Source organism: Stegostoma tigrinum, chromosome 12 (assembly GCF_030684315.1).
Source record: "Stegostoma tigrinum isolate sSteTig4 chromosome 12, sSteTig4.hap1, whole genome shotgun sequence".
NCBI classification, from domain to species: domain Eukaryota; kingdom Metazoa; phylum Chordata; class Chondrichthyes; order Orectolobiformes; family Stegostomatidae; genus Stegostoma; species Stegostoma tigrinum.
In genome coordinates, this window is record NC_081365.1 from 77,331,218 (window position 1) to 77,351,001 (window position 19,784).

Sequence of the window (19,784 nt, forward strand, 5' to 3'; positions counted from 1 at the left end):
ATCTTTCAGGTAATGATCATTAGCGAATTAAAATATTTTCATTTTTTTCATTTGCTCAAATGTCCACTTTATACATGAGATATTGAGACTGGTCCACAGAAGGCAACATATTTACTACAGGCATGGCCACTGGACACACAGCCATAAACCACCTAGACAATTACAAAACCTCATTCAGAGCTGAACTGAGAGTTCTTTGCTGATGCCATTGGGAGCTATATTTCTGTGGATTCAAGAGTGAAATATGTTTAGACCACTACCAATGATATCATTCATTCTCATGGCCCATTTGGCTTAATGGCTATGAAATCTCCTGCATAACTGAATTAAATCAGTCCTGTCCAAAATCAAATCCTCCTCAAGTAATTAACAAACTATCATAAGAGTTAACTATCTAGAGCCACATGTTTACCACAACTGCGCTGTCTGGTTTACTGAGAGCTGTGTCAATGAGGCTTTACCTTTTGATGCACATACCCATATGCAACAGCGTGGATGGACAATTATGCTGCTGAAATGTTGCCAAAATGTTGATCTATGGAGAGTATGGTGTATTTCATTGAATCCCTACAGTATTGAAACCATTCAGCCCATCTAGTAAACAGTGACCCTCCAAACATCATCCCACCAGATCCAACCCCCTACCCTATCCACTTAACCTTGCATTTCACAAGGCTAATCCACCTAACCTGCACATCTTTGGACTATGGGAGTAAACTGGAGCACCGAGAGGAAACCCAAACAGACACAGAAGGATGTGCAAACGCCACACAGACAGTCACCTGGGGCTGGGATCGAACCCAGATCTCAGGCACTGAGAGTCAGCAGTGATAAGCACTGAGCCACCATGCTGCACCACCCACACACATTCAAGCAGGCAAGAATGAACAATGGAGAAATTTCCAAATTCCTGTATTTGCAGATAATCAATCCCACAAAAGCTCTAACTAATATTTTACTCATTGCCTATTAGAATATCATCTTTGTTTGATGGAATATCTTCACAGAGTACTCCCTGCACTGCAAAATACCAAGGTGTCAACAAGCGAGAGTGACCATGCTAGAGTTCATTCTCTGTACATGAACATCAAATTTTGCAACCCGTGCAAAATTTATTCTCAGGATCTACAATTGTCAATGTTACCTGCAGGAACCTCTCTGGGCAGAAAAATGCACAAATCAAGAAAACCAATGTCAAAGAAGCTCCCTAATCTTTGTTTTATACGTATTGTGCAATGGACCTTGCCCCAGGTGTAAATAAAGCATGGAATGCGTTTTTCTGTGCGTAAGTAGCAGCCCTCTCTTTGAGGGAAGGGATCCTGTAGAAAGGCAGAGAGTCTTTTCGATCTCTGGCGGGCCAGCATTCTCTGAGCAGCCCCTCTAGCCCCGGAAAACTGTCTGAACACAAGTTGGGAGTAATCCTTCCCTCTGGGTTGCAAGAATAGCAAGAAAAAGACCGCAAGAAACCCTCACAGTTTGTACAAAAAGCATTCTTTTTCACTTTAAAAAAAAATCTGCTGAGTGCACAGATGCCTGAGGTGAGTGTCATAGCCACCATTTGCAGAGGCAGCACATATCAACGACACTTCTTTGATGCATCAAAGATAATGGAAAAGAAACAAACAAACAAACAGTCTGTTAGCTGACAGGTACAAATAAGCCAAGGTACCTGACAGTCTCAGCATGCTGGCCTGGAGACTGTATAAACAACTTAGCGGAAGCAAAAGGAACTGGTACCAAAAATCTTGGTGCTGCACACTTTTAAGTGCTCAAAAACTAGGAAAGAATGGTATCACACATCATTCCTTGCTTGAAAACAGCAATGAACTTAAATCAATTCACCCATTTGTTAAAATGGTAGTTGACAAGGAAACACAACAATGTCACAGAGTCAAAATCCTGCAGTTCCATTCCTACCTGTGTTGGTATCTATAACACATGGACAGTGGCAGTTTATTACCACTTTCTCAAGTGCAACTAAAGATAAGCAATGAAATTGTAGCCTAGAAAGCAATGCACACATACCATGATTGAATAAATTTAGAACAATTACGCTGTTTTGCATTATCACATTCAGAGACCAACTGGAAGGAAAATGATGACAGTTACAAAGTAACTACACCTTTGAAGGATAAAACAGAATTAAAATCATTCCAAGCATCATTCAATTGTGTCGGTAACGGGTAAGCATTTACCTTTTAGATGTGTTACTGCCTGCCTGAGTTAGCATGGGCATCACGGCAATGAATAAACTCAACTGAACATCCTGCATCACCAGTGTTCCTAGCAGCACACTGCTATAATCTCCATCACCTATTCAGCAAACAGAAAAATCAAATGGAAACTGAGTATCCATGGGCAATACCTACACAAACTGAGGGCATAGGTCAATGTACATTTGTTCTACATGTGAGCTTAGCTGAAAGCACATCAAATGAACATGAACATCTGTGTGAAAGTATGAAAAATAGTGAACATTACTGCAACTAACAAAAGGTACATACTGTGAAGCTGATTATGATTCAATCCAGCTTCAAAGCAAGATTTGTATCCTGAAGCCAGATATTTTTCAACTCTAGAAATTCTTGAGTACCCATGGGTCACTAGGTGTGTAAATGTTCAAAATACCAATTACGTAGAAATTATTGAGAGCACACAGCATGATTTCAGACAACTGTATTCATAAATCACATATAGTCTTCATTGCTAATAATGAGGTATAGACTCCATTTCCGCAATATGACATTTTTAGCATAGTGGGCTTTTAAAATTACTTTCTATTTTACTACAATTTTTAACATGTTGAATGTGAAATTCGAATCTGCAGCTAAAATCAGCCTCACCTGTAAGGTCATGTCTGCAGGCATAAGTGCAAAATTCAACATCAACCTCAAATCTGACATCTAACTCTCTGCCCTTCTGTAAGCGTTGGAGAGATGGACAACATACATCTCAAATCCATAGAGAAATTTCACTAGGATGCTTCTTAAAAATCCTGAAAATCCACTGGCAGGGTTGATGCTCCAATATCCATGTCCTCCCTCATGCCAAAGTCCACAGTATCGAAGCACTGGCTACTGTCAACCAGCTCAGTTTGTCACATTTGTCAAGCATAGACAGGCCTCCAACACAAGCTCTCTACTCTGAGCTTTGTCTCAAGAAAAGGTTATTAGTAGGCTCAGAGAAAATGCTTCAAGTCTCCATGCAAAACAAAAATGCAATAACTCCCTGACTCACAGGAATCTCTTGCCCAATCCCACACAGACTGGAGAAGCAACATCCACTGAGGTGCGGGTGGAGGCAAAGCACAAACAGTGGAAGAAGTCAAAAGCTAAGCATCCTGCCCACCTGCTACTTCAAACACCCACTGCTCCACCTATGGCAGAACGCATTGGTTCGAGCATTGAACTATTTTTCACCTCAGGGTTCAACTCCAGAGTAGAAGTAAGTAATCTTGGACTCAACGGTCTGCCTAAGTAGTAAGAAGAAAATTGTAAGGCACAATAAGAGCACTTGTGGAAATTATTGGCTGCCTGGAATCACAGTCCTTGACAATGCAACTTGATGACATTAGCACGCATGCCTCTTGGTTTCACTTTATAAAGAAGTCAGCATCACTGTGAAGCAGACTGGGAGGAGTGCACAGCAAGTGAACATCACCGTGGACTGCAAGAGTGGGCCTGAATGAGACTTGGGACAAAATAAGGCTGAGAACTCTCAAGACGATAGTCAACTCTGACTCTGGAGTAAGTTGGAGTGGTATTGGAACATAACAAATCTGGGGCTGCAAATTGGCAGCAGAACATCCTTATAAAATCCTGAGGGGGCAAGACCCAAACTGAGCTTACTTGGAGCAGCCCAAAAGGATTTCCCACCAGAATTCAAAAGGGTTGACAAAACATATATCAGTGCAAAGCTGTGAAATTACTGTGGATAAGGTTTAAGTGCTTTTTGTCCACTTTAAAGCTGCATTAAGGACAGGTTAGAGTTGTGACAGAAAACAAATAATATTCTACTTGGCTTAAATTTAAATTTTGGCAAAAAGTTTTTGAACAAAAGGTATTGCAGGCAACTCATTCTCGTGTGTTGCATAGCCTGTACAATGAAATCTTAAAAGTTCCTGACAGTCTGAGTGACTACCTCCGTAGGAAGTGCCACCATTTGATCAGCTTGACCACCAGGTTTCAGAATCACTCAGGGTGGAGAATTGTGCATTTAGTATATCTTTACACATGGGCACCCCACAGCTTAAGCGAGTGCAGTCAGTGAAGGAATGGGTGACTATCCGTCAGAAGGTAGGCATGTAGTCAGGGAAGTCCAATACTGTGCCTCACTCAAGAACAGATTGTGTGTTTTGGAAAACTGAGGAGTGAGATGGTTCCTTCAGAGAGTAGTCAGATCCCAGCTCCACAAGGGGTTGAGCAGACAGGGTGCTAGTGCGAGATTCAATAATGAGGGGCACAGACGCATCTTTCTGTAGCCAGGGGTGCACGCAAAGATGGTGGGTCACCTCCCTGGGGACAAAGTCAAGGATGTCACTGAATACTGTAGGGCATTCTGAAGGGGAAGGCGAGCAGCCAGAGGTCACGGTTCACACTGGTACCTGCCACTCTGGCATCCTCACCACTGCCATAGGTATAGAGGCATTAGCGAGTTTTGAGAAGATTTGTAGCTCAGGTTGAGTTTCTGGATGCGAGTTTGCTCGCTGAGCTGGAAGGTTAGTTTTCAGACGTTTCATCACCATTCTAGGTAACATCATCAGTGAGCCTCCGATGAAGCGCTGGTGTTATGTCCCGCTTTCTATTTATCTGTTTAGGTTTCCTTGGGTTGGTGATGTCATTTCCTGCATTGGTGATGTAGCATGCTCTACATAGATTCCTGCCACTAACAGGGAGTATGCTGATGCCACAGGGAAACATGAGGCATGCTCTAACATTTAAAGAGGTACCAAGAACCTATGAACAGCAAGAAGAGTCCCCACAGTCCACAAAGTCATACAGAACAGAAACAACCAGTCCATGCCAAACATAATCCCAAACTAAGCTTGACAACCTGCATGCTCCTGGCCCATATCCTTTCAAATCTTTTCTATTTATGTACTTATACAACATAGAACAACACAGGGCAGAACCCAAATGGCTTTTAAATATTGTAATTATGCTGACATCCACTACCTCCTCAGGAAGTTCATTCCACACACCAATCATCCACTGTGTAAAATAAATTGCCACTCATGTCTTTAAGTCTCTCTCCTCTCAGCTTAAATATATATGTCCTCTCATCGCGAAACCAGCAGTGAACTATTTATTCACATCAGGTTCAACTCCAGATTAGAAGAAAGTAATCTTGGACTCAACAGACTCCTGAAAAAACACCTCCCATTAACTATCTATTCGCCTCATGATTTTATAAACTTCTATAAGGTCACCTCTCAACCTTCTATCTCCACTGAAAGAAGTCCCAGTCTATCCAGTCTTTCTTTATAATTCAAACCTTCCACACCTGGCAACATCTCTTCTGAACCCTCTCCAGCTGTTAGGGCTGTCCTAATGATGCAGTAGGTCAAAATGGCTGATGGCTGCCCATGGCTAATACAGGACATAGCTGATAGTACTGACAGTATGTGGGAAAACATTTGTTTAATACAGTCTCCACAAGAAGAACAATAGTAACTCTGCATAATCAAGGTTACTTAAATGAGATAGAATGTGCAGCTGCAATTACTTACGTTGATAGGAACATTTCACTAATTAATTTTTTCTCTTGAATTATTTAATCAATCAGTTATAACAATAACAGTAGGTTTTAGGTGAGATTTTTCAAGAACTATAGACATAAATTCCAAATTAGTTATGGATCTACATATATACAAAAAAAATCATTAAAAGCATCAGATGAAAAGATTTAAACCAATTTCAGACAGCAAAAGCAGCCCCCCCCCTCCCTTATCACTACAGGGAAGAATAAATACAGAGATTAGCAGACATCAGAATGTGGATTGAACGAACACATTAAGACACAACTTGTTAGCTAAAGAATTCTAATATTAGGTGTAACCACATAACTTTACTGGGACTGATCAAAAGTGAATATTCTTGTGTATTCCCTATAAGAAATTTAGAGGTTCCTAAAGTGATAGACAAGTATCCAAGTAATTGGCAATTAACATGGTACAGCCAGCATGTGTTACATTGTGAAAAGCCTCAAGGAGAAAGAAAGTAAGTCTGGTAAAACATTACGAAGGACCAGGAGTGGGCTACAAGTCTGTACATCTCAGTGATTAACAAACTTGAACTGTGTAAGATGCCATACCCATGAACCAATTACAAGTGGATAACCACTGACCAATAGTAATCAAAGGAGGGTTTGTGCACTCTAAGTTTAAACTGTAAAAATTAAAACATTTCAAAGCATTTTGTGTGGCTTTTTGCTGTGTGTTGTACTGAGCTGTAAATTGCAATAAAGGCCACCCGAATCCACCCTGTGGATTAAAAATATGAGATCTAATACCAGCAAAAAGTAAATGTTTTTGATGAGACTGGAACGAGAAACAGCCTGCACTGTCTGCTATTTCATTTGGGGCCGTTAATGCCACTAACACACCCTCTCAACACCTTCCATCATCTGAGGAACACTGGAAACAGACAGGCTGGATACCAAGCCATGTCTACCATCAACCTTCAGGCAGCTCCCAACCAGCTTCTTCCTCTCTCCAACTTCAAGAGCAATTCAGCTTCATATTCACAAATACAAGACAATTTCATATTGGACAAACTGGTTCCTTAAAGGCATACCTTCTTTGTCTCCTCTGGCACTAAGTGCAAGGAATCTGGATACTAATGGGGTGCTTGATAGAGATAAACATGTGGAAATAAAAATACTTTGCGTTGGCCTGATATTCAGCAGATGTCCCCACAGTAGTCCAAATATAACCATCAGAATTGTCATATAACTGGTACCTTGCAAAGAAATCTTCCAGACCTAAGGACAGAGAAAACAATGTACTTTAATACCAGAATAAAAATAGTCATTAATGTTACCATGTTCCTCTCCTAGGTATGACTAATTTAGGAATGCGTTAAAGACTGTGATTCAAAACGACAGCTATACAAGGCACAGATCTTCCCTGATCAGGAGAAAAAATTCTAAAGCATTAAGGGACCATTGATGCCGGTACAGACATAACCAACTCTTAGCCAATTCAAAGCTTCAATAAGTATTTTTGTTGGGTGGGCAGAAGAAAGAGTGCCAAGATGATGTCCAGCTTAGGTATCAGGAGCCTGGATAGCATAGAATGAAAGAATCAACGAAAGAAAAGTTCCACAGGATTGATGTTCTTTCCTACATGCTCATGAATTGAAGACTTGCAAAGGGAGAAGATATCACCTGTTACTCAAATGCAATAAAGACAGGAAGGTTCAGAGACTCACTGACTACAGCTGTATCAATAAAGCAGCAACTAAAACGAGGAGAAACTTTATGCTAGATTCCAGAGTGTTCATTTATTCCTGAGAAAGTTTTCTTGAGCCCAGTCAGGCTTGCAAAAAGAAAAGGCTGTTGAAAGAGCCATGCAGGGAGAAGAAATATTTTAAGCTTGGTAATACACAGCTTTAAAGTGCTAAACATGTTGACAAAACAAATTTTCAGTAAAATATTAATAAATTCTATAACAGTTTGTTTCTCAGGACCATGAACGAAAGAAAAACAAAGCTTGTCGAAAGGTGGTTGCTGCCTGTTTTGGTCTAATCTTTTGGAGGTATTTCTAAGAAATAGGAAACAGTTCACCCAACAGGTGATTAAGTTTTGGGCAGCTTTCCTCATTCACTGTGATCTTCCAACATGACAGCAGCCTTCCACTATTTGCTTAAAAAGCACCTGATATCTGAGTTCTTTCTTGTCGTTTTTCTGCATAAATCTGATAAAGGTAGTAGAAGTGCTCATAAACAGTGTTTAAAATGAGAATTTCCTTTAAATGAGATCAGAAAGAGGACTGTCACTATACCAGGAAAATCCTCTGGGCAATATCCATTCCATTGTATATTAACACAGAGATTGCTGTGACTATTTAATGGGTGGCCAGTGGTGATTTCAAAGTAAAATGATGTTTTTATCCCATCAGTTTCTGGTCAACAGAAACACAGCAGACTTCACCAGCATGTACGCAGGAAGTTTCCAAGCTTCTTGGTGGCTTTGTCACGAGGAGTCAAGCAGATGGTGCAGAGGCAATCATTCGGCTAGGGGAGGGAGGTGACTCACTATGGAAATTCCCAATACCCCAAGGCTTTGCCAGACACAAGGGAAAGTCAGCAGTTGTTTCAATTCAGCTCCGAATGCTAAGTGTTGCTGTTGGGATTAGAGGCCAAAGCAGGTCAGCCAGAAAATGAATGTGTGAACAGGACTCAATGGGGAATAGGTATCTGCAGCAGACATTTGAACAGGTTGACATTTATGAGGAAGAAGGTTGAGAAGCCAGGAAAGGAAACCATCTGTGCAGTTTCAAATAGTAGGAACTGCTGAGTCTGGAGTCTGAGATAAGAAGGTGTAGAGCCGGATGAACACAGCAGGCCAGGCGGCATTAGAAGTGCAGGAAAGCTGACGTTTCAGGTCTGGACCCTTCTTCAGAAATTGAGAGACCACAGCTCTGAAGGAGATAGGAAAAACGCATCAAACACTAGCTCAAGCAAAGTAGAACATGGGCATAGGCCATTTAGCAAAGCAGTCCAAGTTAGTATTTATCCAATGAATGTCCCACCCAATGTGCCCACTCCGGTTTTAGAGTCATATATTACTGTTTCCTCCATCTATCTATCCCAATCACTAGCTTTGGTAGTTCATGCAAAGGGAGAAATTCAGTGCTTTTTACATTCTTTATAAGTAGAAACAACTTTGGTTAATAATAGGGTGGGTTAAGTCATGTGATCAAACAGTAAACGTGAGACTGCACAGATGACTACTATCACTCTTCATGTGACAGGCCAGGGGACGGAGCGGAGTTTAGATTTGTCACAAATGGAGAAATGAGCATGTAACATGGAAATATGGCATTGATTTAACTACTGGAAAAGAGCTGGCAGTTTGTGCCATAACTGATGCAAAGTAGGATGGCAAATCTGAATTAGAAAGGGTTGTGAACAGTTCAATAAGAAAGGTATCGGAGGTAGAGATTGCACATATTAGGACTGGATCATGAATGATAATAGAACAGTTACAAGGGTATAGAGAAGCAAAGAAGAGCAAGATGAAGTGAGAAAATAGATGGATACAGAGGTAAAATGCTTAGGTCAGGGTAAGTAGCAGCATTGATGTGTGAGCAGTGAAGTCAGAACTAGAAAGAGAGCTAAGGAAACAAAATGACTGAGGTTTTTCATAAACTAAACAGTAAAATCTCAGGTACAAGATACAGCTCAATGCCATTGGGAGAAGTCTCTCTAGACAAGATGGTCATTTGCAGCTGGCAGCCAATCAGGGAGTAAGGAAGATCAAAGGTTCACATTGAGCAGGAAGATCAGAGATGTGGGTTCCAGAAGGAAGACAACTGAGTCTAAACAGTGGCTTCAAAATTGAGGAAACACTGGGAACAGCCCCTGAGATTGGAGAATGATGATGGAAACCTACATCAATTAGGACAGCAAAGGCCAACAGATTAATAGAGGTTAATTTGAAGGTTTTTAGATCAGCCATGTTCTCACTGAATGGCAGACTTGATAGGCTGAATGGCAGACTTCTGCAATGTCAAATGGTCTTAATCTCTGGGAAGGGGTGAACAGTCATACCTTTCTGAGCCGATCAGGAGAAAATTCCAGGCCAACAACAAACAGGGTGAAGAACACACCAAACTCGCCAAGTGTTTCCACTTGAACAATGGACTGTGGAGAAAATATTGCAAAACATGACTGTCCTTTGAAATCGGAATACTTGAGAAATATTACAACATTACAACAAAAATTACAACACAACACAGGTAAACGCCATTTAGTCAGAAGATCTGCACCAAAGTTTATCCCTTGAAGCTTTCTTCGTATAATTTTATTGCCCCTCTAGTGTATATGTACTTTCCCCTTCAATGCACCTACGGTCTCCAACTTAACCACTTTATGTGGTACAAGTTCCAAATTCAACCAACTGACTGGGTAAAAGATGTTCTGCTGTCCAGAATGCTATATTTAATTTATTAGTGACTGTTTTATGTTTTGTTCCTAATTTTCATCACACCCACAAATGGTTCATTTACAATAGTCCATCAAACTCTTTCATAAAGTTGAAAATCTCTAATAGGCCAGCCTTCAGTCTTCTCTTTTCCAAATACTGAAACAGTTTTTAATCAAAGTTACAAATGACATCCTGAGAGACTGTGAATGTAGTAAACTTTCCATCGATGATTTGACTGCAGTCTTCTATACAGTGACCAAACTGTCCTCCTCCGACCCCTCTCCATTATCGATCAGCTAGGTGGAACTACTCTCACCTGCTTCCATTCTTATCTATCTAATCCTGTTTTTCATCCACACCCTGCCCTGGCACACATCATTTGAAAACACTGCAGTTTTCACATCCAAGGTGAGATTCGACCATCTGTCTGCAACATAGTCATGAGCTTCAGCCACAGTTTTCACTGCTACTACAAGTGCCTATTTTCACCTCAGCTAACTTCATCTGTCTTAGCTCATCTGTTGCTGAAACCTTCATTCTTGCTTCATTAACCGGATGAATAAATTCCAAAGCTCCCCTGCTTAGGCTCCCACGCTCTATCTTCTGTAACATCAAGCCCCCAGCAAATCTCTGTTGCCATGTCTTAAAGCCCACCAAATCCTAGTCACCTAAAACGCTTGCACTCACTGACCAACATCAGCTCCATCTGAAATAACAGCTTGATTTTAAAATTTATCTTTGCTATTTATCTTTGTTAATTTATCTTAAAAATCACCTCTGTTATGGAACGGACAGGATGGCTATAAATACATTTCAATTCACTGCTCCCACTTGTCTGTGACTCTCAGTATATTTCACTTTATAATGCTCTTGTGAAGCACCTTGGAATGCTTTACTAACAACACTATTGTCAGTGTTGCAAAAAGCCTCAGTCTGTTCATCCTGCCCTTTAGATAGAACTACGCACAACATAGTAATAGTACAAGCTGCATAAATTACACCACACCAAAAGGGATAATTTTGGCACATCACAGATAAGCTAGTGATAGCCTTTCAATTGAAAGGCTTTCATTCATGGCACATTTGCCTAATCTTTGACCACATTTTTCCTTTTAAAATGCTTATGAATCACAATTTAAACAATGCACCTATTCCCCAATGTCTATAATGCATGTTATGCTACATTGGTAAAGTGAGTTGGATCCTTCCCAAGGTTTTCAGAGCTAATTGACCATGATGGATTAACACATTTGCATAGCCATTGGCGTAAATCTTATTTAAAGGACTATATCAAACAGCCCAGCACAGTAATGAAGGTGTAACCTTTACAATACTATTCATAGCCCAAGGCTGCAGATGAGCAGGGAAGGGCTTGGCTAATTGTTTGGAGCACATGGTGGTTCTAGGCAGCCCACATTTTTTAGATTTCCTCGGTCAGAAACGAAGAACAGCAGCAAGAAGAGGAACTCCTAATTTCGATAAATGAAACCTCTCAATGCAAAAGAACAAGGCATAAACAATAACTTGAAAATACACATCATTAACCTAGGCAGAATGGCCAGTATTCACAGAGCATTATCAAACAGAATTTAACATCGAGGCACACGAGATACTAAGAAAAATGACGATAAACAGGGCAAAAGGGACATGTTTTAAGGAGCATTTTAAAGAGGAAAGAAAGACACAGAGAGCTGTAGATGGACAACTCCAGAGCTTGGGACCAGGGCTCCTGAAGGCATAGCCACCAATGGTGGGACAATTAAAATTGGGTTGACAAATGGCTAGAATTAGATTAGCACAGATAGATATGGGACTGAAAGTAATTACAGAGATAGAGAGAGAGGATAAGACCAGATTTTTGATAACGAGGAAGAAAATTTTAAAATTGAGGCAGGCAGGTTGAGGAGGGCAGAGGTGAGCAGTATTATAATAAGGTGGAAATAGGTAGTTTCAGTTGACAGAATGGATGTGTGATCAGAAGCTCATATCGGAATTGTATCTGATTCTTAAGTCAGACCTGTGAAATATCCACTACTATAAATGTATTTTGTGCCATGTAAAAGGAGATGGAGGAAACATGGTGGCAAATCTCACCACCAGCACCCTGTACCAGTACTGTAAAATTTAAATTATCCACCCGGGGCTGACACAATAACACACCAATTGCACTGTTGCTTCTGTTACAACGACTTGCATGTTCTTCACACTATAAAACAAACAGTTGTACATCTTAATGATTAAGTTGCACCACTCTTCTACAGTGTAAGATTTAGTGAGTTAATGAACTGCTCACAGAATAAAAAAGTTCAGCTGAATACAGTGTCTGTTTACAAAAGTAGAATTCATACCTTGATGCGGTTTAGTCCTGAGGGACCTAAGAGAACCCCACAAACAATATAACCAAACATTGTAGGAAGTCCCATTAAGGTACAAATCCAGCCACAAGGCAGAGATATCACCACAATGGAAACTATATCCTGCAAATAAATTGAAAATTTAAATATGTTTAAAAATCAAAATATGAACTCAATTTTGTCAAATTTTAATTTGTCTATTCACCTCAAGCAGACATTTAAGGTTGTTATTCCAGCTCATGAAAGTATTAATTCATTTTTAACAGAGCAAGGTCTCTGAAATTGGTTGGACATCCTTCAAGCCTAATTTGAAAACCAGTACAATTTATAAGAACAGGAAATATTGAATAAATGGGAGACAATTGGCTCCAGGCCACTAGGTTTGGGGTAGAAAGATTGCTGACACCCACCTTTGGTTGATACATACGAAAAGACTGGATATAGTGGAAACTTGCATTCGAGTCATTTCAAAGGCAGGACATACACAGAACATTAATCAATTCCTCAGCAGAAGCCCCCTGTTGACAGTAAACTACCCCAAAGTGTGGATTTTAGTCTCTTCTGCTCAACTGTATTCATGCAAAAATTGAAGTTTTTCTTACAACAATATGAATCATAAACATGCACAAGATACTATTTGAGATGAGATGAAAATGTCTGGAAGTTACTTGAAGGGCTCAGTTCTGAGCCAATGAAGTAGAAGCCAGAAACTTTGAGAAGTTTTCTCAAAGTCTTTTGGCTAGAAGAGTTTATAAATGTGCTCTGAAGTTGGATTGGAGCCAAGCAGAATTTTGTCCGTGATACTTGTGAAATTGATACTGAGAAAACGGAGATAACTGAAACGAGGGCTAATTAACCCACTGCAAGCAATGATGTCCTGTGGGATATTATCAACATTTTCAGAAAAGAATGAATAACACAGCACATTAAATCCAGTGGACCGATGGAGTTTGAGATCCGAGTCCTCATATTCTGTTTTGCCACAGACAACCAAAGGCTGAGTTAGCAAATTGGGGGTGGTCGTGAATTTTGTCATCTCCATATGCCCAAGACGATCGTTATGTTTACCAGGTAACAGTGACCCCCACATTCTTGACTTCTTTGGAGACTAAAGGAAGCACTTCAAATCATTACACCTCAGTGCTGCATTTGCAAGATCCTCCAAATCTTGCAGCAGAAAAGGCTCTTCAATACCAATATCCCCTCCTGAGGCAAAACAGCAGCTGAGCAGGATATGTTGCATGTATGCCTGATATAATGCTCTTAATGACACAAATGCTTTAGTTGGAATTCATTTGGGGCAGAAAACTCCCCAAAGTATCCATGAAGAGGTCAGAGTACCCATCGACTCATGGGGGATCTGGTTTGTGACTGACCAAAATGGAGAACGTACATTTTTGGAAAGCACGAAAAGAGACTGAAAGACTTAACTGGGAACGTGCAAAGCTGAAGTCAAGGCATTGAACTCATGGACTCATTCCTTCAAGCACTACCTGCCTTGTATGAGGCAGAGACTGAGGATCAAGCACTGAATATATCAGCCACCTCAGAAGCCACTGAGCCATGCTCAATCCCAAGAGACTGCCGGACAAGAGGAACAGGCTAAGAGGGAATGCCCACCACTTTAGGAGAACAACAGAAAATGGGCAATAAATGCAGATTTGCCTGCATTGTTCGCATCAAAACTAAAAATAAAAATATCATTAACAATCAGCTGTGCACCTCTACATCATACATCAAGGTGCACCAATTCAAATCAGCAGCACTTCTTAAAATATATCCCGAAGTTCAGGGTATATCTTGATCAATTTTACTGCAATTTTTCAAACTTCAGAGATCACCTCCATTAAGAATAAACCAGATCTAACCTTCACAATGTTACTGCATGGATGGAATTTTGAGTGCCGAACACCATACACTCTAGTATCGGGACTGGTACCCATAGACAGAGACTAAACCAGTAATAAAGCAGAGGATTTGGATTTCAACTTTAAGTCGATTCCATGCCTCTAATTGTTGGCTTCAAATTCTTTTCCTTAATAAACAATCTTTTCCCAAATAATACACAATAGAATTGTATCAACCAATAGTTGATTGTTTGTTTCCAAATAAATGAATACGTGAATTGGACGAGAATAGAGGATACAGATACTGTAAGTGAAGATAGTTTTAATATGGATGGGCAAACTGTGTTGGCGCCGACTTGGAGGGCCTGTCCTGTATTGTTCTCCGTCCAGATGTAATGGCCTTGAAATGGCACGTTTGATGCTGAACATCATGAATTAAACATTTACACATACTACGATATTTAAAACATTTGTTGACAAACAAACGATCTTGTAAATGATTTCATTGGTCCTTAATAGTTACTTCCCTAATTTTTGCTACCACCCAAAAATTAGGATTTTGCTTTTAATGACCTGCTGTGTTTATCAAAATTTTACATAACAAAGCTGCCTTGACAGATCTTTGGAGTCTCCACTGTAAAACTAGAAGACAGAATAAAGAACAACATTCACTAAAGAAACGTGGATGGTTTCATATGGCAGTCTGAATGATGACCTCCAACACATGGGTATTGAGGCTATTACACAAAAACTAATACAGAAGATGGAATGGGCATGAATTAGTGATAATGGGAACTGCAGATGCTGGAGAATCCAAGATAACAAAGTGTGAAGCTGGATGAACACAGCAGGCCAAGGAGCATCTCAGGAGCACAAAAGCTGACGTTTCGGGCCTAGACCCTTCATCAGAGAGGGGGATGGGGTGAGGGTTCTGGAATAAATAGGGAGAGAGAGGGATGCGGACCAAAGATGGAGAGAAAAGAAGATAGGTGGGGAGGTAGGGAGGGGATAGGTCAGTCCAGGGAAGATGGACAGGTCAAGGAGGTGGGATGAGGTTAGTAGATAGGAGGTGGAGGTGCGGCTTGGGGTGGGAGGAAGAGATGGGTGAGAGGAAGAACAGGTTAGGGAGGCAGAGACAGGTTGGACTGGTTTTGGGATGCAGTGGGTGGAGGGGAAGAGCTGGGCTGGTTGTGTGGTGCAGTGGGGGGAGGGGACGAACTGGGCTGGTTTTGGGATGCGGTGGGGGAAGGGGAGATTTTGAAGCTGGTGAAGTCCACATTGATACCATTGGGCTGCAGGGTTCCCAAGCGGAATATGAGTTGCTGTTGCTGCAACCTTCGGGTGGCATCATTGTGGCACTGCAGGAGGCCCATGATGGACATGTCATCTAAAGAATGGGAGGGGGAGTGGAAATGGTTTGCGACTGGGAGGTGCAGTTGTTTATTGCGAACCGAGCGGAGGTGTTCTGCAAAGCGGTCCCCAAGCCTCCGCTTGGTTTCCCCAATGTAGAAGAAGCCGCACTGGGTACAGTGGATGCAGTATACCACATTGGCAGATGTGCAGGTGAACCTCTGCTTAATGTGGAAAGTCATCTTGGGGCCTGGGATAGGGGTGAAGGAGGTGGTATGGGGGCAAGTGTAGCATTTTCTGCGGTTGCAGGGGAAGGTGCCGGGTGTGGTGGGGTTGGAGGGCAGTGTGGAGCGAACAAGGGAGTCACGGAGAGAGTGGTCTCTCCGGAAAGCAGACAGGGGTGGGGATGGAAAAATGTCTTGGGTGGTGGGGTCAGAACACCTCCACTCGGTTCGCAATAAACAACTGCACCTCCCAGTCGCAAACCATTTCCACTCCCCCTCCCATTCTTTAGATGACATGTCCATCATGGGCCTCCTGCAGTGCCACAATGATGCCACCCGAAGGTTGCAGCAACAGCAACTCATATTCCGCCTGGGAACCCTGCAGCCCAATGGTATCAATGTGGACTTCACCAGTTTCAAAATCTCCCCTTCCCCAACTGCATCCCTGAACCAGCCCAGTTCGTCCCCTCCCCCCACTGCACCACACAACCAGCCCAGCTCTTCCCCTCCACCCACTGCATCCCAAAACCAGTCCAACCTGTCTCTGCCTCCCTAACCTGTTCTTCCTCTCACCCATCCCTTCCTCCCACCCCAAGCCACACCTCCATCTACCTACTAACCTCATCCCACCTCCTTGACCTGTCCGTCTTCCCTGGACTGACCTATCCCCTCCCTACCTCCCCACCTATACTCTCTCCACCTATCTTCTTTTCTCTCCATCTTCGGTCCGCCTCCCCCTCTCTCCCTATTTATTCCAGAACCCTCACCCCATCCCCCTCTCTGATGAAGGGTCTAGGCCCGAAACGTCAGCTTTTGTGCTCCTGAGATGCTGCTTGGTCTGCTGTGTTCATCCAGCTTCACACTTTGTTATCATGGGCATGAATTATTTCACAGTTTACTTCTGGTTCTTTAACTTTCAGAAAGTGTTTAAATTTTTAAAGAAATGGATAACTTAATTTTTAAAAAAACACAAAATGGAAGAACAACTGATGCTGTAAATCAGAAGCAAAATCAGCTTGCTGGAAAAGCTCAGCAGGTCTGGCAACATCTGTGGACAGAAATCAGAGTTAACATTTCAAATCCTGTAACCCTTCCTCAGAAATGAATAACTTACAAGCCTTATACCAGACATTTGTTATCTGAACAGAGAACACAATGCTGGAACCTACTCTGCACTGAAAATTGGAACTGAACAGAGCTCAAGATTAGCTCGGCAAAGCAATTGCCCTGGGGCTCAATACAGTTCTATCCTCAAGCTGTAAACAAGTAAACGCTACCAAAAAGACTTGGTGCTTTCCAATCCACCTTACAGTCACCAAGAAAAACTGTTCAGCAAATCAATTGCTTTTGAAAGTCAAACCTGAAAAGATCTGACATTTTAAGTCGATTAAAAGTGAACATAAAGGTCCCTTGTTACAATAATAAAACACAGGCCTCAATTACCTTTATAAAATGAATATCAGCTCGAGGGATCGTTGAGTCCCTGGGTTTGGTCAGGATGTACTGGTTGTTCTGAGAGTCAATGAGCATACTGAGCCCCAAGCCACCCTCTACTTCGTGCATGGAAAGGTTTTGCTTACGATCTTCCTCGTCCTCTTCAACTCTAATAACAGCTTCAACGTTTCCACCACGGACCTGAAAAATACAATGTTGTAGTTCCAAACTTTATGGTAGACCAATTGATGCTAATTGCAGTGCTTGGATCACACAAAACACACCATTCAACACAGACCAGTTAAAAAACTATCCAGCGTCAAAATCAATACAGCAGTTCAGATAAACTCCAGTAATAGAACTAAGATGTTATAACTTTATGATTTATTAATTGTTTTACTGTTTGTGAACAAAACAGATCCCATTCATCACTAACTGCAACTTTCAACCGTGAGTCATTCCATCAACTAAGTCCAAGAATATGGGGAGCGCAGTGAAATAGGATAATAGTTAAGAACTTGTCTCTCCAAATGTAATTTTTAATCAGAAAACTGTGTAAATTAGAAATTCTTATCTGATTAGAAAATTATGAGTTGAAAATTATGTTAGCATTGTGGAACTTTAGAAGCTTGACAGTAAGGTTTTCCTTCACATAGGGAGCATAAGACCATAGATATAGGCCATTTGGCCCACCAAGTCTGCTCTGACATGAAATGTAGTCATGGCGGATCTGATAATCCTCAACTCCACTACCTCAGCCTCCAATGTTCTTAACAACCCAGCCTCTACACAGCCCTTTGAGATAAAGACTTATACACAGTTTTACTATCCTCAGAGAAGATGTTCCTCCTCACCTGTCTTAAATGGGCAACTCCTTACTCTGTAATTATGTCCTCAGGTCCTAGATTTTCTCACAAGGGGAAAATAATCTTTCCACATCAACACTGTCAAATTCCCTGAGAATCTTATGTTTCAATAAGGTCTCCCTCATTGTTCTAAACTCCAATGAATACAGGCCCAGCCCACTCAATCTCTTCCCATAAGAAAATCCATCTATATCTAAATTCAATCTAGGAAAGCTTCTCTGGAGTCTCTCCAATACCAGCACATCTTTCCTTAGATCTGGGAATATGGTATTCCAGCTGTGATCTATCCAGTATCTAGCATAGTTCTAGCAAGGCTCTTGCATTTTTATACTCCATTTCCTTTGCAATAAAGGCCAGAAGTAAAATTTGCCTTCCCCCTTTACCCACTGAACATGGACACATTTTCTGTCGTGATTCATGCACAAAACTATTCATTGTGAATTTCTGCTCTTTACCCTTTAGTGCAATTTGGTTTTACGCTTTATACCTAACAAGACATCTTTAGGGTATAGAGAAACAAACAGCAGAGACCTAAACACAAACTAAGTATCTTACTTTTACACTGAAGTCAAGAAATACTCATCAATCCTACTTTTTAAATAATTCATATCAGGATGTGGGTGACACTGGCTAGGCTAGCATCTACTGCCTATCCCTAATTACCTTTGAGAAGGTAGTGGTGAGCTGCCTTCCATTTGGTGAAGGTACACCCACTGTACTGTTAGTGAGGAAGTTCCAGCATTTTGACCCAGCAATACTGAAGGAACAGCAATATATTTCCATTTCAGGATGGCAAGAGGCTGGGAGAGGAATTTGTAGCAGTGGTGGCAGTCACCAATCTTAAATGCAAGTTAAGAAGGCCTGCTCTCATCATCCAGTCCAGACTGAAGAATGAGGAACATCACCAATTCAGAAAGTTCAATTAGTGTATGACAGGCACACTAAACCTGCGAAATTTCCTGTACCTGAGCGTTCTGTCTAAGGAAAGTCAAATTCAAGACTTGAGATTTCAGTCACTGACTAGACAGAAGTAGCTGAGATAATTTACTTTTGATTCTGAGAGTGCCTCTGCCTAATTAAGCGGTAACGAATGTTAAAGAACTCTATCTCACACAGTAGTGGCAGAGCTACCTATAGTTTTAAGGCTTGAGAGAGTGTCACATTGAAAGTCAACCCCAATTATCAGACACATAGGTCTCCTACACAAGGAGGCTAATCCCCCTGACCTCAGCAGGAATACTGACACTGCTCCAATGTGTCAGTGGTGATGTCATTTATACTACCTTGGTGGTTAAACACCATACATCATTGGGGTGCTGTTTAGTGGGTTTCAAAGCCTTTGTTTTCCAAACCAGAAGCAGGAATATCATCACTAAACCAAATACGCACTCCTAGGTAGCAGTGTCTAGTAAATGCTGTATATCTGTATGCATGTCCTAAGAACAATTCTCCATCAAAATTTTAATTTACTTCTATTTTCTCAACACACTGTCACAACCACCCATTGGTGAAGGTTAGCACGCCTGCCTCACAGCATCAGGGACTCGGGTTCAATTCCAC

General features: G+C 41.3%; 1 protein-coding gene across 4 annotated transcripts in view; it reads right to left on the reverse strand.

The window, feature by feature from the left end:
- The window catches only part of tmco3 (transmembrane and coiled-coil domains 3), a 53,336-nt gene that overhangs the window by 21,685 nt on the left and 11,867 nt on the right, over positions 1–19,784 (reverse strand). For all 4 annotated transcript variants that reach the window (XR_007248587.2, XM_048541246.2, XM_059650460.1 and 1 more), the window contains exons 4-8: positions 17,368–17,559; positions 12,498–12,626; positions 9,774–9,866; positions 6,795–6,981; positions 2,196–2,313 (exon numbers count right to left, since the gene is read on the reverse strand). Coding sequence is in view for 3 of the 4 variants with exons in the window: in XM_048541246.2 (XP_048397203.1) it covers positions 2,196–2,313; positions 6,795–6,981; positions 9,774–9,866; positions 12,498–12,626; positions 17,368–17,559 (719 nt within the window). In the remaining variant the exon portion in view is untranslated. The remainder of the gene's footprint in view (positions 1–2,195; positions 2,314–6,794; positions 6,982–9,773; positions 9,867–12,497; positions 12,627–17,367; positions 17,560–19,784) is intronic.